General features: G+C 45.6%; 1 protein-coding gene across 2 annotated transcripts in view; it reads right to left on the bottom strand.

The window, feature by feature from the left end:
* LOC117236749 (homeobox protein aristaless-like) overlaps nt 1–21494 on the bottom strand; it is a 35083-nt gene that overhangs the window by 3854 nt on the left and 9735 nt on the right. The window contains exons 2-5 of one of the 2 annotated variants that reach the window (XM_033499965.1): nt 9930–9939; nt 9436–9545; nt 9146–9351; nt 2247–2292 (exon numbers count right to left, since the gene is read on the bottom strand). In XM_033499965.1, the coding sequence (XP_033355856.1) occupies nt 2247–2292; nt 9146–9351; nt 9436–9545; nt 9930–9939 (372 nt within the window). Of the gene's footprint in view, nt 1–2246; nt 2293–9145; nt 9546–9929; nt 9940–21494 lie in introns of both variants that reach the window. The other variant, XM_033499955.1, reaches the window with a different exon arrangement.

Below are 21494 nucleotides of genomic sequence, written 5' to 3'. Positions count from 1 at the left end.
ACGTGGTTCGATAATCGCGAGCTTTGTACTAAACATCTGCTCGTTTCTGCAAGACGACGAATCCACGAAGATACTTTGTACGCGTTCGTTTCGTAACCACGACGCGATTCAAGTTCGAGTAGAAAACTTTACGAAGCAATTTGTTTCGAAGTACGGTTTTATAGGCTTAGCGACACGCGACAAATTATCTTTGACGATTGTTTGGCCAACTCGGTTCGGGGATTCTTCGCTGCATTGGAAAATACCTCGTCTTGAGGTGGTAGGAAGATTCTTCCACATGGATATTTTTATTCTCGGCTAGGAAATCAAAAGAACCGCCGGAACGTGTAGACCGTAGACACTCCCAGTACAATCGGCGACGATGGAGCCTCGTCATTGCATAGGCAAGGGAATGGGATCGATGGAAGGATATTTCGGGATGACTTAGCGATTCGAAAATCGATTCGATCGATCGTTCGACGCGAGGAAAGTATTCTGTGACTCGTGAGATTATGGATCATGTAGACTACCAAACTAATCGTTTTCCCCTTTCCCCTTCTTTTTTTCTTTTTTTTTCTTTTTTGTTCCCTCGAAAGTTTCGATCTCACTTACATGATATTACACGCACTAGAAAAACGAGTGGCAACTTCTGTGAGTGACGTTTTCTTTCTATCGAATTCTCGGTTAATCGAGAACGAACGAGACCGAGTAATATGTACATCGGTTAGAAGGATTACGTAACGCGAACTGGTATATTCGGTCATGGAACACGAGGGAAAGAAAACGAGAATACGAGAGTGGAATAGGAAGAGAAGAGAACGAAACGCGTGTGTTCCACGGGTGATTCGAACGATCGGACAGACACAGTGGAACATGCAAAGTCGTTGCTAGGCGTATGGAGAGTTAAAGGTGACGGGGTGTGGGGGGTCGGGTGCCAGGACCCCCCACAGCGAGCAGGATTGCCCCCAGCAGGGAGCTAAACATCCGACTTGTGGCTTTTAAAACAAAACGTAACCACGATTCGCCGCCGGAACCTAGTCGTTTCGTGCTTAATCGTGCCGCATTAATTACGCGGACGCCGGCTACATTCTCTCTCTATCTCTCCCCCTTTCAACGGTTCTCTTGCTTCTATCCCTAGCCGCGGCACCACGAGCACTTCCTCAAACGAAAAACCTTCCTCCTTAAATAATTATACTCTACGATAGACCAGGAATTAATACTCTCTGGAATATTTCTCAACGCGTCTACGAGAACATAGATCAAAATTGCTGTTCAACACGGACGACGTGTTAGTTAAACTAACGTTGATTGAATATTTGGATAGATGTATACGTATGTTCGCATGTATTTGGACACCTCGAGTATACATATTACAAGATGTACTTTAAACGACTTATTTCTTTGGTCTAATGTCGGTCTTTGGTCTCGATCGAATTACACCAGGTGTCCAAATACTTACGGGGTGTAAGCGCATGTTTTTCGACGAGCAAGCAACGCCTTAGACAAACGAGAGGCGTGTACAAGTTCCGGCGGATTCTTGAAAATGATTAGCACAGTAGCGAAGTTCCCGATACCATAGCATTCGTTTAATAGCGATTCTCGTGGCGTGTGCTCGTATAATGGCTTTAAACTCGAAATAAATCGTCGATTTGCAGTGGATGGAGACATATTTGCAAGTATAATGAAAAGTACCGAGCGTGGACTTCCATGGGGCAAGAGAGACGCGTATAAATGCGCGCTGTGCGTTTAAGAAAGACGAAAAAAGTGTGCCGAGAAAAGAGGAGACCGCTATATAAGGAACGTTCGAGTGACGAACTGGAAAAGGGCGAGATCGAGTAAATACCGAGAATAAATTAAACTAATTGAGCGAATTAGTCGGTTGTTCGAGCACCGAACTTCTACGGACGCATTCTGCTTGCCAACGTGACGCGCGCCGTTGTCACGCAGACGATTACCGGACGATACTCTCGCCCTCTGTTCTTGACAGCTCGTGTTCTTTCCGTTTATCGCGACTGCGAGGTAGTTCGTCATTCTAGTAAATCCTACACTACTCAATTACGTTGCTATCAGAATTATCGAGGGAAAAATATTAATATCGTTACTACGATTTTACAAAAGTCATAAGTTGCAAGTTATCAATATCGACAAGCTCTTTTGCGTAACGATCATCGAACGAATAAACGTTTCAAACGACATTTTATTCGAAATTCATTGATATTATTTTAGAGTAAGAAAATAGAGGAGAAAATGACGTACGATTTACTAACCTGTATTCGTGCTTCCGTAAGACCGATCTTCATCGCTAATTCTTCCCTGGAAGCAAAAAAAAAAAAAGGAGATAGAAATTGCAAGGTTAGCGAAGTGATATATAACGTGGCCGGATAATTACGAGCGTATGCCGCATTAAATTGTATACTTTTAAGAAAATTAAGACGTTAAACGTATGGCGATCGTGTCGTGAATGATTGTAGTAAAGAGACTAAGAAATCTCCGTAACAGAAGTAATCGTACGTTAATTAAACTAATTAGAATGCTAGTAAGATATCAATTAATTGCATTAAATCTTCCAACATACTTGTTTTTCAATTCGATTGCCATTCGCATAAATTAATGTGACGAGTGTAACGCATTGTAGCACAACATTTTCATAATTATTCACTATTGCCCGGGTAGATTGTATCTTGGTCTTACATACATACATATTTAACGAAGCTGCATGTGTGTGCAATTCTGTTTATCGACGTTATTACGCGCATATCATTATTTACTATAAATTAAATGATTATTAGCCTCATAAAATGATCGTAAAGTACAACTGTTTATGTAACAAAATTGTCCGTACTTCCGCAAAGAAACGAACGATCAGTAGGCATTTTTGCTCCTCATCTTCCTCTCTCTCTCTCTCTCTCTCTCTTTCTTTATCTTCATTTTTCTACAACAATATTTTTTCTTCGGTCTTCTTTTTCCTTTTGCTATCGATTCCATGAACTCCTCTATCACGCGATCGTGAAGCAAAAGTCGAAGAAATAACCGATCGATATAACCGTGTGTTGCGCGTCGTTCGAACAAAGCAAAACAAAATTCCGGAAGCCTTTCGTTTCTCGATCTGTAGGGTTTTTGCAGGTTCGAAAAGGATTGACCAGCGATTACGGATCGGTGTCCGAGGCAAAAGCGAATCTCGCAACGGCTGTCTCGCTAGACGGCCTGCGGGGTTTCTCATCTCGCACGCAAATTGCCCAGATGTTCCACGAAATCGCAAGGAAATCTCGGTGATTATATCGCGCACAGAAGCTGCTGCTGCCCCTCTTACCTTTCGATCAGCTTCGCTTCAATTTCGTGTTTAGGCGCATTTGAGTACACGAGCTTCGTTTCAGTTAGTTCCCGCCCGAAATTACAGGCAGTTTCGGGCGAATCGTCCAAGATCGACTGCCCTGATTTATACCGTTTTCATCATCGCGTTTCTTCTTTTCACCTCTACCGGATATAACGTAGAATCACCCATCCGTTTTATTGGAAATGAAATCGGGTCAGTACGTCTATACGACGATATTCCACGCAGTAGATTGGTATTGGAACTTTGCTCGTTTTAACATATTGCGATATATGTTTCGATCGCACAATCTCAGGCAAAGTTGCCCGTAATATCGATTTCTACGAACGGCGAACCAAGGGAAAATGTTAATGAAAAACGTGTGAATAAAGACCGGTTATTTAATACTCTCGTTCCCATCCACGATCGGTATTAAAGATCCTACGTAAAATCGGTGTCTCGGCAGAGTCCTGAAGAACGCTCGAGATCCCAGCGAGCACCTTGGCCTGCGAGTAATAATAATTTAGCCTTTCCCTTTTTCTCTACGGCACACTCACGAACGTCCTTCTGGATTTAATAAGATCACGAAATTTCGCGGTTAGACGGGCGTCCCTAATTACAACCGCCGTTCACTGCGACTCGGTTATCCTCGATTCGCGTATCGTTATTATTACGTATCTCCCCTTCTTCGATGTCCTTGCCATGGGAAATGTGCTAGTTGCTAGTACTCTGGGAGGCGCACACAGCGTCTCAGATTAGTCGTACGTTCGAGTTAACGGGCTTGTGCAACTTCTTTCACAAATCCTCCGTGCAATTTATCGCTGTGTAATTTTTTAACAGGCTCATCCATCTCCGACCTGAACGAGCGTGCGCGATGACGTCAGGCATATTTGTATCGTAAAAGTGCTGGTTTCCTTCATCGAGGTTAAAACTCGTGTTAATACCGTTGGCGATCGTGCGAACGAGACGTGTACGAACGTAAGAGAGGAAGTAAAACGTTCGAGTTTCCTTACGATAGGACGCGATGTTGATGCAACAGGCAACCGGCCGCAATCAACTTCGGAACCAATGCGAGAACGGAACTGCTATTTCGCAATCTCATCGTGATAGAACAAGCGCTCTCCATCAAAGCAGCCGCTAAGCGGATTAAACGCGAGCTTCTCTGCAATCATTCTCGCCTCGACTCCACTCCGGTCGTTTCGTTCTTCTTTTTCTTTTTTTTTTTTTTTTCAGATCCTTGTTTCTCTCTCTTAAAAAAACTCACCGTAACGTATGCAACAATTTTTTCAACGAAATCGCGGGGACCGATTTTCTCGCGTTACACTCGCGATTTTTCCCCGAGGCATTTGTCCGATCTCGTTACGTTGCTCGTTTCGCTTCATTAATATTTTATGTTTTTCTGGGACGAATAATGAATAAATATCGCGAAGCTAGATAAAAGATTAGAACTAATGCAAAATTACGATGTCTGACGCGAAGTATAAAACAAATTTTTTTTCCTCCACTCAAGTACACGTGTGATTTTGTAACGATTCGATGCGATATCGTGTACGTTCGCTTCGTACGTGTTTCTCTATGGATCTGGTATACCCGTTCGAACGAAGAGGAAAATGATAGGTGGCGTACGCGATCAAGGCGAGGCGAGAAAGGGATGGATAATGAAACCATGACTGGGAGGAAGGAAGAGAGAGATATGGAATCGCGCGAGTGGCGTGTGGCGATATAGTCAAGAGAGGCTTGGCGCGCGAGTAATTCGAGTAATTGCCGGACAATTACATTATCTAATTAACCTCGGAGGTTGAATTAGCTAGCCGCTGTGCACTGGCGAGTTCGTGATTGTCGCTTCTGTGACGCAACCTTGATCGTTATTGTTTAACATTGTCGCCGTCCGCGATCGGGCGATCAATCGATTCACGGAAATTCGAAAGTTAAGATAAAATTGTCCTTTATTGTTTATTATTATCGTTCCTTTTATGACGCGTAGGCATCCGACAAGCCATGCAATCACGTTGCGCGATTGTGCGATCGGTCGTTCCAACCTCGTGAGTCTCTTCCTCTTCCTCGTTTCGCTCCATCCTTTGCTTTGTCCGTCTTTTTTTCATTGGCAACCGGATATCAATCAAACGATGGCTCGAGCGTACTCAAATTGCCAGGACACGTGCATCGCGATGCGTTCGGCGCGGCGCTCGATGATTTTACGCTGCCGCGAAGGAAGGTACAGAATGTGCCAGATCTGTGTCGTGCAAGACGATAGAAAAGCTGGTAGCTACGAGGTAATATCCGTGCATAATGCGATGCAATCCATCTCCGCTCTAACGATCGGGTTGGTCAACGAACAACCCTTGGAATTTGCCATTAATCTCGGTATAAATCATACGTCTCGACTGCTGCTAGAATGTTGTGTTCGAAACGGCAATTACCGATGGAATGACACGGCATTACGGACTATTTCGACGGTAGCGTGGCAGTCGCTTTCCTAAGAAAAGCATAGCACGGAAATTAATTTGCCGTAATCGTAATAACGGAAACGGGATGTTCCGAAATTAAAGTCTCGCGGTGCAGGTAAACCATCGAAATTCACCTGCGTTTTCGTCTCGATTTGACCGCTTTGATCGCGTTAGGTGGAGACGGGATGGAAACAGAGACATAGACAGACAGATAGGTAGATAGATGAAGAAAGAGAAAGAGAAAGAGACACGGAGAAAGAGAGAAAGAGAGAGAAAGAGAAAACAAAGTCGGTAGTCGGTCGCGTAATGCGTGCGAAATGCGTGCGTAATATGTGCTTAACACGCGTACGCCGTGAAGGGCCAATTACCGATTAGCTACACTGTCGTCGATCGAATCGCGAACGAGTCTCTCTAGAAGCCTCCGACGTCCGTTCCTTTCGAACGCTTCGGCTGCGAATCGTGGAAAAGAAGATGGGTCGGTCGGGTAGGAAGTTCTCGCAAAAAGTTCGGTTCTGCGATTAAAGCGAAAAAGCAGAAAAAAGGATTAAGCGCAACGGGATCGTCGATTACGCTCGCATAACGAAACGAACAATAAGAGAAGCAGCGAAAATTAGAGAGGACGACCGCGGCGTTGATTTTCGAGCGTGGAGTCGTTCTAATTAGCGATCACAGGGCCACTAATCTCATTTGCCAAGAAACGAATAACGGAACGAAGAGGCTGGCGGTATTTCTAATCGGGAGCATGACTCGTCGGTCGATTAATGACAGAAGTTACAAGCCGGGACAGGGTATAGAGGAAAGGTGGGAGAGAAGGGTGGAGAGGTGGGCAGGGACGAAGAGAAGGACAGGATCGAGAAGGTAGCCAGAGATCCGTGGAACTGGTTCCGTTCCACGGATCACTGGAAACAATCATCCTTATTAAACTCACCACCGACCCACCCCACGGATATAAAGGTATTCTTCGGAATGATTTACCGAGAACCGTGTTCTGCCCTTTCTGAAACAGGTGGATCCTTTGAAACCGCGTTTCGAACCAACGATAAATTTTATAAGTGAAACTGCAGCTCTATATACGACCCGGCCTTCTTTTTCTTTTTCATTTGTATCTTCGCTTTCGTCCTAGAAGTTTATTCGCGATAAAAACAACGAAGAGAAGCCAGAGGAGGAGGCGGAGAAACAAAAATGAAAACCAATAGCGAGCTATTCTGTCCGGCAAGAGAAGAGAGTTCCGTCGGATGATTAGTCGAGGCACGGTAGCTCGAGCCACACGATTCTAATCTAAATTAGATCTTAAGAGCTCGTAAAAGTAAGTGGCTGCGTTTGAAGGCTTACAACATCCTCGCGTATCTAGATATTTCATCGTACAGATTTCTTTGACCTCGTTGATCGGGACAATTCGATCGGTCGAGACGTTCGACGATCGATCGACATTTTAAAGCCACGCACGCTCACCAAGCGCTTTTCCATTTTGATGAAAATTGCGTAGAGAGAAGGCAATCGGCAATGGGATCGGAGTAGCTTTCGATAGAACCAATCGCGTACGCTCCTTCGTAAAAGCAGCTAATGAATATGCATCGCGATCGAGCGAGGCTTACCTCCTCTCGGTCAGCTAGTCAATAAACCTAAGCGACCATAAAATCCAATTAGTGTGAAATTAATACTCCAACACGGTATCGAGAGAGGAGAAGCAAGAAACGTACGACCGAGGTAGGGATTAATTTATATGAAAACGGCAAAAAGATATGGCACGACTTGACGCGAAGAGGAAATGATCCACGATTACGAAACTGTGGATTACGCTGGCAAGGCGAAATTACGTACAAAAATTGATCGATTTCTTTATCGAGCCACGCCATCTATTCGCCGCGCTCTCCTCGGAAATTGCAAAATTAACCTTACCATCGGTGTTTTCCGAAGAAAGCAAAAGTGGTCGGGAGTCGTCGTCGGAGAGGAGCGGATCAGACACGGGTTTCACGTCGTCGAGATGCCACAGACATTAGGCTTTATCTCGAGACGCGAGCCTGGACTTGGAATTTTTCGATAAGCAGTCGGGTCCACTCGTCTGTCCGGCACGGCCATAATAAGATAGCCGTTGAAATTTTTACTCAAAGTATCCATGCGTTACAGCTGCCAAATATTCGTTGCACGACTGCTAAATATTTCGTTGCATCGTTGTTGTACGCTGTTTGTCAACGCGTCTGCAGTCTGCATACGTCTCAACCAGCGAACTCTTTCTCCGTTTCGAGCTGTGAATTCGTAGCGAATTTTAATCGCGCGTCTATTCTATCAATGGAACACCTTAGCTGTATACCTGTACACTCGCTCTTCTGCATATCCCCTGTTGGTTAATTACGAGAACCCATACCCTGGCCGCAGGACTGGACCTATTACGAGCGATTACACCGCTATTAGTTACCTACCGGGTGTTCCAGGCTATGAAAGAAGCTACAGAGAAAAAGGAGATGAAAGAAAAAGCTACTCGGATAGATTGCGCTACAGTCCGTTGCCGACACGTTACTCTATGCAACTGGATCCAACAGCCGGGAACTTAATAACGCGAATCCATGGTTTTGACGCGGCGCAATAGAATTTACAAGAGGATACACGCTAACGGGAAAAGTAGATGATCGATGGGTGCGTATATACCGTTTCCCTGAATCGATAGATCTCGCGAGCTTTCCCGGATTCCGCTAACAACCTCGTCGATCATGCATCATCGTGAGAATTAGGATTTTTCTAGTATCGCGTTTCATCGTATATCTCGAGTTACTCTTCTCGCTGTTTCGAGAACGCTGCGCATATAAATCATTCGAGGAAAAAGTATGACGGAAAAATTACGCAGAGAATTTTACTAACAATAGGTCGTTCGATATTCCGTAAGATATACGTCACGAGCAAGACACCCGGGTTTGTTTTACGACCACGTCCAAGGTCTACCTGTACATCGTAAATTCGTTCGACTATGGAATCCATTAAAAAGCAGATTTTCGAATAGAAGGATAAATCGTTGCTAAGGATCGTAATTTCGCTTGAAACGATTCCGTAAACGTTGGTGGAAAGCGCACGGGAGTCGCTGGTCACGAAATATTTCGGCTCGATAGCAGCTAATAGCTGGCGCTGCAACTTCTTGCCGTATCTTGATCCCGTTACACGGGAAACCTGGCGAACGCGATTAGACACCTCCTGTATCGTCTAGAGTAGCCTAGACCTCCAGGAAGGACACGAGCTTCTTATCAGCCGTAACAGACGGTCCCGGACGCTTACCGAAGAAGGACAATTTGGATAGGAAACACGTCGGGGATTCCATATTTTCGAGCTCGTAGATATTAGACGATAGCGCTTCCGCATTTTCGCTGGCAACGCTACTTTGGAAGAACAGCATTGCGTGTATCGGTTTTACTGGACTTACCTGGTGAACACGTCGGGATAATGAGTTCTCGAGAAAGCTTTCTCGAGTTCCTCCAATTGGAAGCTGGTGAAGGTAGTCCTATATCTGCGTTGTTTCCTTTTCGGTGCAAAGTCGTCGACCTCGGTTTCACTTTCAGGGCTGGTCGGCGCTGCTCTAGGGTGGTTGCTCTCTTCCTCGGTCCTCACCTCTTCCGTAGAGATTCCCATCTGAGTAGATTGAGGTGTCGTCGTAGTAGGTGGCGGTACCGATTGTTGTTGGTGAGCTTGTTGGCTCACCTGTTGTAGGCTCACCTGAGTCAGCTGGCTCGAGCTACTCGTGCTGCTCGCAGGACTTGTCTGCGGGACAGCGTGCTCGCCGCCGCCGCCTCCTCCTCCTCCTCCTCCTCCTCGTATCGAATGATCTGCGATCAGAAAGTTGTCTTTATTCGTGGATCACCCTGTCACTTGATTATCAGAGACCCGCTCCATCTTCACATGCAAAGTCAGTGAAAGTTATTTTCCAATGAATTGCGACCGTTGCAATTGAATTTAACGGGCAACATGTACACGTTCGTGTCGAGTTATCAGTATTTTAAACTGGATTCTCCGACTGGATAGGGAAATCCTGTTGGTTTAGCTTCCGTCGCAGACGAGCTTCTTGCGAGCCGCTGCAATTTCTTTAGTTCGAATCGCGTTTTTTACCGTCGTTGATTTCGATAGAAGGCACCGTTAAAAGGTGGAGAAATCCCTAATGGAAATTGCGAGTGCTCCAACCATTCACCTAGCATCAATGTCAGCCACTGTACCTTCATAGAACTAGAATCACATATATGACGCACGATATAGGTTATTTCAAAAGTGCGTCGGCAAACCGAGCGGACAGGCGGCGCTCGCGACCATCGACAAGAGCAGACGCGTGAAATTAAAAAGAATCGCGTAATTAGAAGATACGGTTATCAAGGTGTCGCCGATATTAGTTAAACGATGATCGTTCTCCACTCGAGATCGGTCAGTTGTTTTTGAATCGGATTATATGTACGACCACGCGGACACGCAGAGACGGAGACACCGAGACAGAGGGATACGAAGAAGGACAGAGCTATCGTTCCTTTCACCGACCTTGCTGCATTAATGATCCCTACAAGCCCACACTTCGGCACGTTCGATGCTGTGAGTGATCATGTAACAGCGTTCGATTTGCTTGTAACGACCAGAATCATTTTCACGCGCGATCGATACATGGACATAGCAGCCGAAGGATCCTACCGCGTGCTTACAAGCTGCTACTGATAATTCTCATTCGTAATTTGCAATGGTATTTTACTGCTCGGACCGGTTTTCGGTGCTTAATAAATTTCGTCAAGTTCGTTTGCCACTTGATTCGATATTATTGAAATCTCGTCGCTCCAACAGATAGTCGGAAACTCACGGATCGTTGTTATTATCAGGTGTACACTGTAAACGGGAATCGATGTAGAATTTAAAAAGTCGAAAGAGAATTTGATTTTTGGCCATTCGATACGATAGCTCGAAATCAAAGTCGTGGAAGCAAGAGCAAGGCACGGCACGCGGCCAGCCAGAGGAAAGAGAAGGAAAAAAAGGATAGACCAAAGCGGTTTGTGCAGGCTTTAGCAGCTGTTTTTATTTGGGCCGATTTATCGGAAATGAGTTTATAATGCAGGTAGCCTGAACGTAATGCGAACGATAAGCGAGATCTAAGGCTGGCAAAGTTTCCTTTTCATTTTTATTAGCTTTCGCCATAAACATCGAATGCGCGTAGCATCGTACATACAGGTTCGTGTTGTGGCTGCTCGCAGATAGAGAAGGAGAGTAAGAGAGGAACGCGTAGGTAGCCTTTTACATTATAATAGCATTAATGGGCTCGAAGCCGCACTTAATGCTCGTTCGTTCGTTGGCCAGTTCGCTTCGTTATTAACTGAAAATTACCGAAACCGAAATCTAATTCGCGTAAACACTGTAATTTCACGGAGGGAGGAAGCGACTGTTCGTGGCCGGCGCGCAAACTCGAGATTCCCCCGACTCGAGAGAGAAGCCCTCGCGTTCAGCTTCCCCAACGAACCCGGCAGAGTCTTCGTCCAGAGACTCGTTTCTTTTCCACATTTTTATCAGTTTTCCGGTCTAATTTTGATTTTCGAATTAAAAGAGAAACCGGAATAACCGGTACTCGAAGAAGGAAAAGTTCGCTGGATCGACGATCGATTCGTTTGGTGCCTTTTTCTAATTGTCTCGTTATTAATTCATCGTTCGTATTAAAAAATTTGCAATGTTAATTCGTATCCACTCGGTCAATTGCGAGTAGTTACAGCGTATAGCAAATAGCCGATTAGATGCGTCACGCTCGATTAGATGGTTCGGATAGAATGATTTCCCGGAGAGCGGCTTGAAAATCTTGCTAGTCATATTTGTATTTTCTGTTCGTCATTTCTGTCATATTTACACTCTACTAAGAGCCTTGCACGTGTTTGAAACAGTCAACTTCTATACATGTATACACATTCATTTGGTACATTACGTGTTCTGTGTATATACGATCGCGATTTATGGGCATACAAATTAGCGCGGCGTAATAAACTAATTAGCCGACTCATTGAGGCCGCGTATATTTCTCGCGGATGCGTTATAATAGGCGTACAGCACATTGGAACGATGATCTTCAGTTACCAACTTCTCGAGAATTTTCCACGATTTTCTATCGCGATCCCTTACATCCGCGTAAAAACCTGCGTCTCTTCGCACGATAGTATGTATCGCGCGATGCGACTGTTCCTCGCGCGAATCCAACTTTGCAAAAAGCGTAACAGATCAACTACGTAAATAAGGGGCCGTACGGATGAAAAATTCGCGACGAGCGAGCGGCATGAATGAAACGATAGAGCTATTTACAGCGCAGAAAATCATCGTTATTCCGAAGAGTGCGTTGATGCGTACGAATCAGGGAATCGAGACGTCGGCGTACCGGGACGCGTTACATCGAAGGAGATGTTTTTGCATCGAATCATACTTGCAAATTCTCGCTAATAGACGCATCAATGCATCCTGTGACAAGAACCGGCGACGGTTGAACGTGTTCGATTTCTCGGCACGATAATAACAAGCAATTACGAATTATCGGCAATCCTTTGTAGCCGCTGGCTGCTCACGCGATAGCGCTCCCGATAACCGCTGATATTTACCTTCCGGATGCAGGTTACGCCCGCACATGCGTTTTAAGCTTTCCAGCTGAATTAATTAGCCCGTATAATACATCGACTGGCCGATAGTAATTGCAACAATGAAGAGGTTCGCGCAGAAGTATTAAAAGATGTAAAAGGGGAGATGAGGCGAGGCGAACGCTCAAGCCGTGTCGATGCGAGGCGTGGCGAGGCGAGACGAGGCAAAGAAAAGAGGGACGAGTGAGCCGAGTCCCTGTTATAACCGCTTCTATATATATATATATATATATATTTATATACACACATATATACACATATATATACATATATATATACACACACGCGCGTGTTACCTCTGTATTATCTACCTACCTAACGTTGCACACTACGAGAATTATCTTACACTGGATCGTAAGGAGTAATTAAGTTGGTAACAACGAATTTTTCTTATTTCTCTTATTCGCGTCCAATGGGTGTCGAACTGGCGAGAGTTTCCCATGGAACATCTGCGACGATATACGCCATTCGAATTCGAACAGGGAAACGATCGAGGATGCCAGCGGTTATACCATAATTATCGTAAGTTTATTCTCAACATGCAATAACGTTTAATTAGATCGTTAATGGATCGAATTTCACAGTTGGATGTTCTCGAACTTCGTTACATCATTAATCCGATCGCGTAACGAACAACCGAAACATCGACGATTCTTTTGTAATATCGTCTCTCAGTAACCGTGAATTATCACGATTCGCTATTCGGTTTTAACGTTATAAATCGGTTTGATTTCTCGCAGATCGTTGAAAGAAGACCAGGAGTTTGATCTTACGTAAGAACGACTACGTTTTTTCTCGTTTGATAAGACGTCGTACGAAAGTATTCGATAGAAAAGAGCGCAATTTTCTGCCGTAATAAAGGAAACGATGTTCGTAACCGTTGCTCTTGCTGGGTAATAAAGCATTTCCAGCGATTAAACGATGAACGCACGAAGTTGTATGCATTCGTTGTTAGATGCGTAATAAGTCGGTAGACAATTGCTTTCCAGTAATTAACTCTACCGCGAGAACGATACCATTTTATTTATCTGGGCAAGAATCGCGTAACATATTTTTAGTGTTTCTAGTTGTAATAAAACGCGATCTCGTTTTACGACTCGAGCGAACGATTCAATTTGCGGGCACACGCGATTTATTCCGACTCAACCTTCCATCAAATTGTAGGTACGCGTGATCGTTACCAGACTTACATTATATACGCGAAACGATTAAAAAATTAGCCGCGCGCTACCTCTAACTCTGCTCGTTTGAGGTAAATCCAACGATAATTACGTGGCGCGTTGGTTAATTCCTGGAACGCGGTGTGTTGTAACGTTGATCGTGCGTTTCGTTCTTCCCGACTCTGATGAAAATCTCGAGACGGCACGACTATAATTTGCAAATTACTCCATTAGACGTGGAGTAAGCTGGATTAACGATTGAAGTCCGTAAAATCAATTAACGATAGAGAGATAGCGTTGAAATAATTTGTCGACGTCAGGAAAATTGGATGATCATCGATCATTCGGATATCAAAGGAACCTCTTGCTCGCGAGAGAGAGAGAGAGAGAGAGAGAGAGAGGGAGGAAGTCTATGTCCCGAACTGGCGAATAAAAGCGAAGCCCAGCAGTACGTGCTGGTTTATCCGTTTTGCCGGCCGCGTACTGCCTGTTAAACCGTACCGTTCCGCTCGTATTTCGAGCCGAAAGGAGGATGTTAATGATTCTCGTAGACGATAATCGGACACGTGTAATGGCTGTGAGCGATATTTTTGTTCGATCCACGCTCCGCCACTCGGCGTACTCGTTTTGTTACAAATTGCGTGTAATATATTAATGCTTAACGAGAGGCAAGGTGATCTTTGAACCGAGCAAAAAATTCGAGTGAGACGCGATGGTATGTCGTAAAGACGAGACGTCATAGAATCGACGCATGGTAAAAGCGCGTTCGCGAACCTCTCGGAGCCTATCGGTGTTCGGATAATCGAGAATCGCGAGTCCTGGCCGATTCGACGAACGTAACTTTCTTTACGTCGATTGCTGATAATGATCTGCAAACGATCATTAAGCCGATCCTGAAAGGTGCGTGGTACGCACGATAAATCACGCTGGCCACCGATGTGCAATTTACTAGCGCACTAACATAATTGCACGCATCCTAATCTACATCTAAATACACAGCTACGGGAACGCGTAGTTGGCTTGTCATAAATTGCCGATAGCGCCTCTCGTTTCTTATTACGATCGGTTCAATGAACTTTCATAGATCGTACGATGCGAATTACGCTGGAATCCTCCCAGCATAACAATCGGCTCCATTTTTCCCTACCGTTTATCGAATACCTTTCAAAGTATTTCCCTTAATCGTATTTGCCATATAATACGTACGTATATGTGTCGTATTTGTCGTTACGTGCATTAGTCTCTCGTCCTCGTAGCAGTTCCAAGAACAAGCTCATCCTTGCTTGAACAAAGCGAGACCGGACTCGGGTACCGTCGACAACGGCGATGACGACCGCGATGAAGATGGGCTAGGTTTGCCAGTAAAGAACACGCAACGGTGCATTCGTCGCTTTTTTTCTTTTTCTTTTTCCCTCGCCAGCATAGTCGCGACCAACGGATAGAACTTAAGTACAATTACAATTATTTACGGCAGTTAATTATCCGCAATGTCACCATTAATTACTAAATTGCAGCGTTGCTGCGCTTCCCCAGTTGGCGTATCACGGTCTTCATGCGTGGAAAATTGCGCGCATGCGAGGCGTTGAAAAAGTTTTATAGAAACCGATAATTACTCGCGGTACCGACGATAAATTTCAAACACAAGCACCGACTACTTGTAACCATGATCGCGTATTACTTAACCGATCGTAGCTGACGTGTAACAGAATCTGATGAATAATTATCACGGAGTCTCCTTCTTACGTTCGCAATGTAGATTCGAGTGGAACGTTTCAAACGCGAAACTCGAAGAACTTGGAAATTTAAGAAGCTCGGAGACCTTCCTAAATTGAAAAACTGGAGCAATTTCTAAATTGGAAAATTAAAGAATTTGGAATCGTAAAATTTAGGACGACACCAATCGCGTTGAACGGTCGATCGGCTGAATCATGTTAGTCAATAGGCATGTTTTAGTCATGAAATTAAGTTATCGCGTTTATCTTTTCGTATTATCTTCGGCCTTGTTCGCTATTCTTTCAGAGTTATTTTCCACAGAGTAAACATTTCGCGGTATTTGTGAATTAAGGTAATCGTTGGCGGATAGGTGGTGGTAGTGGATATGGTGGGACGATAGGTAACGCAAGCAAGAAAGAAAAGAAGACGCGCGTGCGAAACGGAGATAGGTATAAACGGTTGCGAAGAAGCGGGCGCAGGCTTGTTGATTAATGGCGGGTAATTATGTTTTTTGCCGTTCTTCTAATTGTTAATAATTGAACGTAATCGTAATGCCTTTTTAATCGCATTAGCTTGCGTCGTGTATTACGCAACGGAAAAAGAATCACCGACCGTGTTCGCTTGCCAGCTACGAATATCCACAACGACGACCACGAGGACATTTTCTACGGCGGAAGACCGTCATCGTCGTTGTCGTCCAGTTTTTTGACATCCGCGGAATTATAGCAGTTTATGATACAGGCGCTTAACTTATAGGACTAGCTGTGTGTTCGCAAGTACGCGGCCATCCACGATACACGTTAATTAACGTGACGGTAAAGGCGAACGTTTAAAAAGATAATGCTGTTATTCGGTAATGTCATTCTCGTTTGTTACCACGTTGAATGCAGCAGGAATTATTAGGTATAGTTTTGTGGCGGAAGTGCATTATTCGTCGCAACGTTTTTTTGTTCTCTCGAGAGAATAATAACAGCGTTGCGGGACGATGCACCGGGGCGCGAATAAAAGGACGGCTGTTTTGCATAATTGTTGAACCGTATACCGACGGTGTAATCAAGAAATGAGGCAGCTTTTTGGAAGCGGCCTGGCAAATTTCACCTTGTAAGTTCGATGCCGCCTCTCCGCAGACCGATCTTGGCCATTAACTGGAATCTCTTCTCGCATGAATAGCGCGGCCGCGAAAAAGAAATTGAAAACTTTATAACGCCAACAACCTTCGACAGGCTACAACGTGTTTGCAGTCAGGTCGTTCGCTCGTTCCTTCGTTTCCATTTACCAATATTATGATACTTTTCGACCGTCCGGTAAAATCAATCCACTTTCGTACCCGATATTTCCGTAATTAATACGAGCTCATAAATTATCGAGCAACTACAGAGGCCACTTCATTAAACGCGGCCAGCGGTTGCGCGCGCGCGCTATTGCCCGTAGAAACCGAGGAGGGAACGAGAAAGCGGTAATCAGGTTTTCTACCGGTTTTCCAAATCCACTTACGCATCGTTATGTCGCATACATCGTACGAAACGTTGTTTCTTTTCGCCGTGAATGAAGTCGTTTGATTTATGTACGACGGTTAAGGGCCGATTACTCTACCTCCGCGATACTTTATCTAGCTATCGATCATAGCCTCGGGATCTAGCCATATATCGTACAAGACAATGTACCACGTACCACCGTTCTTCGATCTTCTAATTTATCCCTGTTTCCCTCTCTAACTATTATTTCTGGCGAGTCACGGGCGACTCGATTAAACATCGAAACTCGAAAATTTCGGATCGCCAAGGTGAAAAAGTAAATAGACATAGGACGAGAGGAATCCACTAGTCACGAACATCGGATGACGCTGCAAGGTCTGAGAGTATAGACCATCTTCTCGCGGACTACCGGCACTTGGCGTACCATTGTTTTAGCCTTTCCAACGGAATTCTAATTAAGGAGATCGACAGATAGGCCAGAGGAGCGTGGCCTAGCGACTAGCGAGGCGAGCAGGGTTATTAGACTTTTTCTTTTTTCTTCCCTTGAACCGTTGCCGCGCTATGGAAGCGGCGTTCGAAGGAAGGGAGAAGGGTGACCGAGGTCTGCAATTATTATTCAATTTCCGTAACTGCACCTATCTTAACCCGATGTCACAATCGCGCAAGCCAGGTATCGCGTTGTTGCGTGCATCTTGTACACGTACGCCGCGCCGCGCCGTGCTACGTTTACGCTCAGCCTTTCCCTGTTCGAGTGTGTTGCGCGGTAGTAAACCGGTGGAAAAGAAGGAGTTGCCGCGCGTTGCAGAGGGTCACAATTAAAGCGCATTAGTGCACAGACCACACACTCGCGCAAGCAATTTTCGAGTCACCGCAGCACCTTGACATTCTTAGCGCCGTTCCCTTTACATCGCGCCGAGTCAGTTCCCTAGTCGTTCGCGTTACCTCTTCCTTTGTAAAGCGATATCGTCGCATTTTCAATATCATCTACGATCGTTAATCCGTTTCGTTTTCGATAGTTATTCCAATCTCTTACAGTCTCCATTTTCCACTCGATCGCATCTTTCTACTCTGCAAAAAATTCTCAGGTCTTTTCGTCCTTTGAAACAACGTTCAAGGATTGCATGGTAATTGTAATCGTAAACATAATGCTTTAGCGAATAGACGCTTGTAACACACACGTTGAAATCAACTCTTATCCGTCGCAAACACGATGAGATCGTAATCCATCAGCATCGTGGAAACGATCCACGGAGATGGCAACAAACTTCGATCGTTACTAACCACCAAAGCTATTGTGTGCAAGTCCCAAGATGCTCCGGTAGATACAGGAAACAGGCGAGTACCACAATTGTGTGTGTACCGCTCGATAAGGATCGTCGTGGCTACAGTCAGAGAATGGTAGTGGTGGTAGTTGTCATCGTTTGCGGCGACATGCGTCCTTTTAATCGCGTTCCGAAAGCCTGCCGAGCGCATCGAGGCGACAACCTGCATGACCCTTGCATTCTACGCGAGGTCCCGCGACAGCGGAATAATTAGTCAGGGTAGCCGTGAATCGTCGTTAAGTGTACACGACGCAGGATATCCTCTATAGCCGTAGTATACGCAGGTCGAGCGCGATCTCTGTCGTACACGCGTGTCTCTGGTACACACGCGCGACAATTAGATACGATCTTAGAATTGCCGTGCGAATCGTTTCTAGATAATTACGATGTAAAATTCCTGAACGAGCGTTCTCGACGAATCGTTTATCGGAAAAATATTTTTAGGCAGAAAACTCTGGTGGTCCGTGCTCGCGGTGGTTGATCGTGATCCGTAGAAATCGGCCGGACGTAGCAAAAATTCTCCCAACAACAGAAGTTTCCGATTCCAATTCCATCTCTCTGCCGCAGTTCCTTTTCTTTAATCTTCTCCCGCGGGCAACTTCTTCTCTCCTGCTTCGTGGAACCCGGGAGGATTAACCCGTCACAGATTCGGTGGAGGCCCAGGGACCAATTTAGCCTCTCTCTCTCCATTTCGGCCTGCCGGTGTCTTTCTCTCGTCGACAGGCCGCTCTACCACGGGCTTTCAACGAACCCGGGTGTCGGGTTCTCGGAGTTTCACGGTGGTTTTCGTGGCGCTATCCTACTGCTATCTGGAGCCACGGTAATGTGCTTGCCTTGTCCCCGATTAATCCGAGTCCTCAGGACCACTCTCGACTACAGATATGTGCACGTCCTTCGACAGTGGCGGTCAAAACGTCGCTTCGAATCTTTTTTCGTAGCCGGCCACCGCTACACAGGAATTCAACGATCCCCGGGTGTACTTCGAATTTGCCGGATTTTCGGCACAGTGTAATTTTCTTCGTCGACGGGACAAACGACCGATTGCCATCGAACGCAGAACGATAGACCGCGGCGAGTTTCTCGATTTTTCCCCTCTTCCTCCCGTTTCCTCGTCCCTGCTAGTTTCTCCAGCTGCGGGTTATCCAGCATTTTCTAAATACGAACGCGTACAAGAGAAAGAGAGAGAGAGAGAGAGAGAGGAAAATACGAGGAAGGAATTGGATCATCGAAACACGCCAGTTTCTACGACGGAGGTCCCCGAGGAGGAAGACGGTTATGGGTGCCGCGTCCTGCGGTGTCGCGTCGTTTTCGCCCCACCTCGTAGGATCATCGGATGTTATCTGTGACGTGGAATGTCGCCGTAGGTACGAAATACAAATAAGGTCTCATGGTGTCCACACTTCGAATTAGGATCGAGAACCTTTTTTTAGATGTTATCTGAGATTGGCGCACGCTGTGGAGCCACGTGCCCATTCGTAGCGACGCATTCTTCATTGGTGCCCGTCGAAAAGCTCTAATTAGTCGGTATGTCCCGAGACCAGATTCAAATTTGAATTTTCCCTTCTAATTTGGAGATTTAGAAAGTATCGTCGGTTGCGCGCAACGTAAAAACCAGCGAACATATAGAAATGGTGTAATTAAGTGATCGGCTTGATAAGTAACGCGTTGAACTCGAGCGTCCGTTTGTCAGAAGAGTTTTGCACCCGTGTAAAAACAAGCTGGCCGCATTATACTATGTAGGTAGTTTCCTCCGTTAATGCAAACGTCGATTGGCAACGTTCATCGAACATAGTCACGCGAGCAATTAGAGTAGAAGAAGTTTATTCCGGTCGCGATGCACGATTCTCCGTATCTTGACATTCCACGATGACTTCTGAGAATGCGATCGTTTAGCGGGCATATGGGAGCAATTCATCGAGACAACGCATTCCGCTGTCTAATCCGTTTAACATAAAGCCGCCGTCCTCGTCCCGCCTCTTCTTCTGCGCCTTTTTTTTTTACCAAAGAATCCGCGCGCGACGAGTCAATCCTCTCGGTCCCAGGGGAACGTTCGGTTCGCGACAACAGAAACCACCACCCGATGGGTGGTCAACGAATTCTCCAACCGCTCGAGACGGAACGACCGGCTATATAACGAGTAGAGAGATGGGCCTCGAAGTCGAAAGGTTGTGTTTTCTAGCGGTCATCGAAACGTGCCACGAATCCTTCCTCTCTTGCTCCTTCTTTTCCGCCTCATTTTTTTTTTTTTTTCAAACATCGTCAACCTCCTCGTTGCTCATTCGTTGCTCGTTGCTCGCCTCTCACCACGCTTTTGTCTTTTATCCGGACGAAAAAACAGGCACAAGGTGAAATTGCAATTTTCGCAATTGGTTTTTAACGTAGTCTGGTCGAATTAGGGTCGCGGACTCCGCTCTCGATAATAATAATAGTAGCAACGATAATAATAACAATAATAGCAATAATAAGCGCGACAAAAGTAACAATAATAATACGGCCATTTTTCGAATTACTCACCTTACGAGACTATCTCTTTCTACTATCTTTCGCAACGTAGTCGCGCACGAAGCACACTTTTACAACTTATCACCGTTTCACACTAGCAAATAGTGCTTTGTCCCCGACATTATTCTTCCATTCTGTCGTTGAACGCATCGGTGCACACCGTCGTCGTCGGTGCCCAAAGCCGTCCCGGCGTGTTATTATATTACGTTGAGTCATGGTGCTCGTTCGTTCGTTCGCACGTTATTCGAAGAAATTGTGCACGATTTTGAAATGTTTCCTCTCGACTCGTAAATAGCCGCACTCGATTCGGATCGGCGTCGAGCCGTTTTTGCGCGATGCTCGAGCGACGGAAGCACTTAATGCATCATTTCTGGCGACACTCGAGCACCGATTTCTTTTTCCGATCGGGACTGTCGTTCCCCGAGTGGGAAGACGTCCATAAAAGTCCGCACAGGTGTTCGACCTAAACATGGCAACCTTCGAGGAATCGACTAAAGTTTCTTCGTCCGTGTCGGAACCTTATAGGATCGAAGCCGCGCGCGGATTCCCCAACTGTCAACTGTACGCCGCGGCTAGGCAGGCAAGAAAGTCTGGAAGATTATCGGGTTGCCGATCATCGGTTGCCTTCCGATCTTCTGTTCTCGTAGCTGCCGTTCGGTTCATGAATTAAAGAGGGAGGCGCGCGCCATCGGCGATGACACGCTGCCTACCTCGCGCTTTTTGCCCGCCTTTCGTACGCTCCGATTTCCACTTGGACGAGCCGTAAGATCGACCACGGCGTCGTTTTGCGGTAATTGTTCCCTCGACTCGAGCTACCCGCTCGATCGTCTTCTCATTGCCCGTTGGTGCCATTAAAAGCTTTTCAGCCACGTCCCTCACGACTTCTGTCCCTCGTATATTTCCTTTCATTCTTCTCTCCTCTAGCTTTATCTCTCTCTCTCTCTCTCTCTCTCTCTTCTTCTGTATCCT

The sequence above is a fragment of the Bombus vosnesenskii genome, unplaced genomic scaffold, assembly GCF_011952255.1.
Source record: "Bombus vosnesenskii isolate JDL3184/JDL3185 unplaced genomic scaffold, Bvos_JDL3184-5_v1.1 scf7180000013264, whole genome shotgun sequence".
NCBI classification, from domain to species: Eukaryota; Metazoa; Arthropoda; class Insecta; order Hymenoptera; family Apidae; genus Bombus; species Bombus vosnesenskii.
Note: the sequence above shows the minus strand (reverse complement) of the source record. Positions and strands in the feature narration are given on the sequence as shown.